General features: G+C 40.1%; 1 protein-coding gene across 1 annotated transcript; it reads left to right on the plus strand.

The window, feature by feature from the left end:
* The first annotated feature begins 334 nt into the window (after positions 1-334).
* Positions 335-5555, plus strand: LOC148160491 (uncharacterized). The gene is made up of 3 exons (XM_088003861.1): positions 335-376; positions 4985-5150; positions 5306-5555. Exons 1-3 carry the CDS (start codon positions 335-337, stop codon positions 5545-5547), a joined length of 450 nt encoding a protein of 149 aa, XP_087859987.1. The 3' UTR covers positions 5548-5555.
* Positions 5556-5910: the final 355 nt, after the last annotated feature.

The raw sequence follows: 5910 nt of genomic DNA on the forward strand, positions 1-5910 counted from the left end.
GCACAAGGAGAGCTCTGATCAGACAATTAGCCTACAGGCCCATGGTGACTGGGGTGGAGGTTCACCTTCCAGCAGGACCACCACCCTAATCATAAAGCCAGGTGTTACATCGTAGAAACGTCACCATTCCTAGAAAACATTTCAAATCATGTCTTGTTAAGGGGACAGGATATGCCAGTATCGCATCCATCTTAGCCTCCACTGGACGCATTTGTCCAAGGCCAACCTTCTTGCCAAGGTAAGTAACCATGGCCTTTCCAAATTCACATTTTGCAAGGTTAAGCATTAGAGATGCTCCATGCAACCTTTTAAACACAGTTTTCAAGATGGAAACATGCTCATCCCAGTCATCAGAGAAGATGACCACATCATCAAGGTATACTTTACAGTGGGAAAAATCTCTCAATACCATCTGCATAAGACGTTGGAAGGTGGCAGGAGCATTTTCCATTCCAAAAGCCATGACAGAATACTCAAGGAACTGGTCAGAAGTCACAAAGGCAGAGATATTAGAGGATCTCAAGGTTAAAGTTACTTGCCAATATCCCTTTAATAGATCCAATTTGGTGATAAATGCAGTGGGACCAACAATATCAATGCAGTCTTCCATGCGACGGAGAGGAAAAGAGTCAGGCACTGTAACACCATTCACTTTACGAAAATCAGTACAAAATTGTAAAGTACCATCAGCCTTCACAGTTAACAAACATGGAGAACTCCACGGAATGTGGCTGGGCTTCGCCAGTCTGTTCTGCAAATTTTTCATCTGTTTCCATTTCTTTAGAGAGCAGCAATAAGCATGATGCTTCACTGGAACTGCAGCACCCATATCAATATCATGTTCAGCCATACAAGTTATAGATGGAACATCACCAAACAGAGAGGGCAAACCTTGAAGCAGGGCACATAAGTCATCCTGCTGAGCTGGAGCCAAGTACAACAGATGAGCTATCAGCAAGAAAGTCATAATTCCCCAAACTTCCTGTGTGCTCTTCTGGCGACCAAACCAACCCTTCTTCTAACATGTCACAAGAAACACAGCAGGAGATTAATACAGACATAGGAGGACTTTGCTTTTCTGCCCCATCAGCTCTCCTATCATAATAGGGCTTCAACATATTAATGTGGCACAATCGGGTCTTTCTTCTGCAATCAGGTGTGGAAATGATGTAATTTAAATCTGACACTTGGCTCTGAACTATGTAACGCCAGAAAAATGAGCAGACATACTAGAACCAACAATGGGCAACACCACCAACACTTTGTCACCCGGGTGGAACTGTCGATGAATTGCATGCTTGTCAAAACTCAACTTCGTCTTAGGCTGTGCTGCAGAAAGAGCCTCCTTAGCCAGAGAAGTTGCTTTATGCATCTTCTCTGTACACTTAGAAACAAACTTAGCAGCACCGAGTTGAGAGGAAGAACCACATTCAAATTGTTCCTTTAGTACCTTCAATGGGCCATGCATGTCATGACCAAAAACAAGTTCAGTTGGACTGAAACTAGTAGACTCTTGCTTTGCATCACAAATTGCAAAGAGCATGAAGAGCATGAAGAACACAATCATCCCAATCTTGTCCGGTTTCATGGCAATCCTTGCTCAGCATGGATTTAAGAGTTTGATTCCACCTCTCAAGTGCACTTTGAGACTCAGGGTGGTAAGCTGAGGTTACAGAGTGTGTGATACCCAGTGTTTGTATCGTTTGTTTAAACACTCTGGAAAGGAAATTGGTTCCCTGGTCAGTCTGTACTGCTTTTGGCAGACCAAACGTGGTAAAGAATTTAGTCAAAGCCTTCACAATTGCTGAAGTTGTAATTCGGCAGGGAGGGATTACCTCAGGAAAGCGAGAAGACAGGCACATGATAGTCAGCAAAAAATGATTTCCTGATTTAGTTTTAGCCAAAGGTCCTACACAGTCAAGAATAACATGTTCAAATGCCTTACCAATAGCTGGGACTGGGCACAGTGGAGAGGGGGGAACCTTTTGATTAAGTTTACCCAGGCGTTGCCCACCCACAGAGTCAGCCATGCTCCCCCTGGACTGGAAGCTGTTTGTTGTTTTTACCTTAAAGTGGCCAACTCTCTGTTATTACTCTGTCAATTTGATACAATAGGGGCTTCCACACTTCCCATATCTGTGTCCTCTGTCACTTGTTTCAACAGTTAAAACTGTTTAATCCGTTGTTAACATGTCATAACCTGTTTTTCCGAGCGTCATAGCGCAACATGAGCGCTACAACTCTCGCGTTGGGTTTACACCTGTGCGTCAGCAACGGAGACCTGCTGCTGTGCAGAGATATGGAGGTTTGTGTTAGAATCATGGTAGTAAATCAGCAAAACGCAAAGAACTTTTGACAGTTTTTCCCCCAAACTAAGACTGTTGAGTAAAGTTGTTGGATGCAGGTAAAATTAGCTAAATGATGACTAGCTAATAACAATACAGCACATTAAGCTTGTTAACAAGTAGCCTGTAGGATAGCGATGTTGGTGTCTGTGTTCGGCTATGCAAATTAATTTTGGTCCCCCAAAATAAGTCGATGCTCCCCGCTGCTAAACTCGTCTGGAGCCGGGGCTGAGTTTACCCACCACCTGACAAGTGACACAGCTTTGACAGAACCGAACCACATCTGTTTTTAATCCTGGCCAAAAGAAGTGTTTCAAGACCTGGGCTTAAGTCTTAGTAATACCCAGATGTCCAGACCATAACTGTTCAAGAGCCAATTTGAGCACATACTCCCAATAACCAACCGGCATGACAATATGGTGAAGAGTTTGCCAATCTTCTTCAGGCATATCACCAAGATCTTATATCCATTTATGCATCAAGACACCATGGTCAATAAAGAAGGAGTGTCGTTTCCTCTCTTTGACATTGTCTGACTCCAAAATGCATTTTAGTAGCATTGGATCAGATGTCTGTGCTTTAATAAGCGCTTCTCGAGTCACAGGTAGTGATGCTATGTCAGGGAACCCCTTTTCCCTACTGACTTCCTTTGCTTCAACTGGCAATCCCCCATCCTCAGCTGTAACTGACATAAACAGTGTGTCAGAAAGGTTAATATCTTGCTCATTCTTGCATGCTTCAGCTCTAGTCAGCACACCAACTGTGAATACTTCTGGAAAATGGCTCTAAATGAGGCATGGGAGTATTCACTACTTTCAGTGCTGGGTAAACTTTCCCTCCTGCTACATCATTTCCCATTATAAACTGCACACCATCAATGGGAAAACAGGGGAGCACAGCCACTGGAAAGACTCCTGAAACCAATGGTGTTTTTACATGAACGTGATGAAGAGGGGCAGGTAAATAACTCATCCCAACACCTCTCACAATGGTACCTGCATCACAAGCTGACCTCTCATCAAAAGGTAACTCGTTGCTCAAGATTAAGGATTGTGAACGACCGGTTTCCCTCAGCACTTTTACTGGTTGCTGATCTTCAGGTTCACCTATAAGAGACACAAAACCATAAAAAATGAAAGGTTTAAAACTTCATCAGGATGATCAGTTTTAACAAATGGCTTTCCCAGGGGATGATCAGTGGCTGTTTGAATTAGTCCCACTCCTTTTGATTCTTTAGATGAAATCCCCTGTTGTTTACATTGGTACAATTCACAGTCAGGAATCAGGTGCCCAGACTTAGAATATAAAAAAACACTTCCTTTCAGCTTTCAAGCTAGATGAAGATGGACGAGGACCAGAAGCTGATACAATGTCAACCTGAGAAGGTTGATTATGGAAAAAAAGATCACGCTTTCCAAAAGTCAACGTGTGTGTCAAAGAAAACTCAGCCAAAACAGCAGTCTGCTATAAGGTGTTGACTTTTTGTTCATTCAAGTAAGTGGTAACCTTTTCACTTACACAGTTTTTAAATTCCTCAAGCAAGATTAATTCTCGGAGGGAAGCTTGGTCTTTAATTTTACATACTGCACACCATCAATCAAAAAACAACCGTTTATCCTGTGCAAAGTCAACATGGGTTTGGGTCATGGTCCTTCTAAGAGCTCAAAAACTCTGCCTATAAACCTCTGACACCAATTCATACCCACAAGACTGCAGTTTTAAGTGTCTCATATGATAAACCTTCTTCCACAGAAAGTGAAGCACAGACTTCCTGAGCTTTACCAGTTAGTTTACACTGCACCAGTATTGCCCACAACTCTCAGGGCCAGTTTAATGCCAAGGCAATCCTTTCAAAAGCTCCAAAGTAGCTTTCAACCTCAGAATAACAAAAAACGGGTCCAGGGGAATGCTTTTTATTACTTCAAAGGCAGGATATCCAATTACTTGTGACTCAACTAGAAGGCCTGGACCAGCCTTTAGCTCGAGCTCCCACATCCTAATAGCAGTCTCTACTTCAAGCTTCTTTAATTCCAGTTCTCTACGAAGCTGAAATTTGAATGTAAAAGTGAATTACATTTGTGCTTTTCAGTTTTTTATTTTTAAAAATTATTTTGAATCATGTATACTTTTCTTTCTACTGCACAATTGTACACCACATCATCTTCCACAGTAAAGTACAATTAAATATGTTTATGAACAAATATATTTATGTTTGTGGTTGTCATGTATCAAAACATGGAAAAGTTCAAGGAGTACTTTTGCCAGCTGCTGTACTTCTAAAAACACTAAAATGGAAAGATGGATGGAACCATTAACATTAATGTTTATTTGTAGGGAACCACAAGATGGGGAATGAGCTGAGTGAGTGATCATCTCTGCTCATATTAATACCAAACTGACACTGAATAATTATATAATTATTTACTTTTCATACTGTTTTATTTTTCAGAAAAAGCGCAGGTAAGGGCAACAAAATGCACCTATGATAAAATGTAAGAAATAGGAGCCTGAGGTAACAGATGTAAAACAAGCAGAGACACGACATTGTTCTTTCTCCTCCAATCACGTCTTGTTGAAATCCCATTGTTGACATTATTTTATATGGTAATTGTCCCTTTGTTGTTTAACTGTGTATTTAGTATGTCAAAACAGGTGAAACCTTTGGGGCAGATAAAGCTTTTAAGAAACAAGTTAAGAAGAAGCTCAAGGGAAAAATCAGCAACATATATAAAGGCCACATTGTTTATTGTCCCATCACATCCCGTGTTGGCTCAGATGTGGAAGCAGCTTTGGACAAAATGAAAGGTATGCATTTAATTTTTTACAAAAAATAATCAATCGTATTTTATCAAACTTTGTATTGACACTAAGTTGTAGTACGGTATGTTTTTCGTTTCTTGAAAAGTCTGTTCTAGTCGTGTCGAATTCAAACGTTGAGCATTTCTCTTTTGTTTCAACAGGTGATAAAGGTATCATCCTGGTTTTGATGCATCACACCAGAGATCCTGACTACTCCACTGCTGGGACAAATTGGTCTGAAACAATCAAAAATGTTGACTTGGATGTTCATGTTCTGTTTCATGAAACTGTGGCGGAAAAGTTACTGAAAAGTTCACAAAATGACAAGGCAGCGGATCAAATTGTTCAATTTTTGAAGCAAAAGAAAAAAAATCGACGGAGTAAACAAGGTTACAAAAAATAGAAAAATAAGACGGAGGGAACAAAATTAGAAGCAGTAGAATGTAAAAAGAGATTGAACTAGATCACATGCAAAAGCAGAGAGAAAGCATTCCTCCACTTCACGACTGAGTTACTATTAAGTAGCCACATATCGACTTGCTGAAATTCAAAAAATAATTTCTTCTTGGAAACAAAGTGGTAGAATTATTTTAAAAATATTATACGTATAAAACATAAGGATTATTAAGTTCAACACCAGAAATGAATCATGTTGTTTTTGGTTTGTATTAAAATATATTTTACAAGTTCTAATTGGGCAAAAAAAAAAAATAAAAAATCAGAAGTCTATATACAGTGTATAGTCACATTTAATGAATCATATGTT

This window comes from Poecilia mexicana, unplaced genomic scaffold, assembly GCF_051168715.1.
Source record: "Poecilia mexicana isolate PSO_F unplaced genomic scaffold, ASM5116871v1 scaffold_2, whole genome shotgun sequence".
In the NCBI taxonomy this organism is placed as follows: domain Eukaryota; kingdom Metazoa; phylum Chordata; class Actinopteri; order Cyprinodontiformes; family Poeciliidae; genus Poecilia; species Poecilia mexicana.

Bases quoted from the DNA above. Each gene is read 5' to 3' on its own strand.
- LOC148160491 (XM_088003861.1), top strand. From the start codon at position 335: ATGCTCATCCCAGTCATCAGAGAAGATGACCACATCATCAAG. The intron at 377-4,984 runs GTATACTTTACA...CTGTGTATTTAG, and splicing joins AAGATGACCACATCATCAAG to TATGTCAAAACAGGTGAAAC. The intron at 5,151-5,305 runs GTATGCATTTAA...TTGTTTCAACAG, and splicing joins AGCTTTGGACAAAATGAAAG to GTGATAAAGGTATCATCCTG.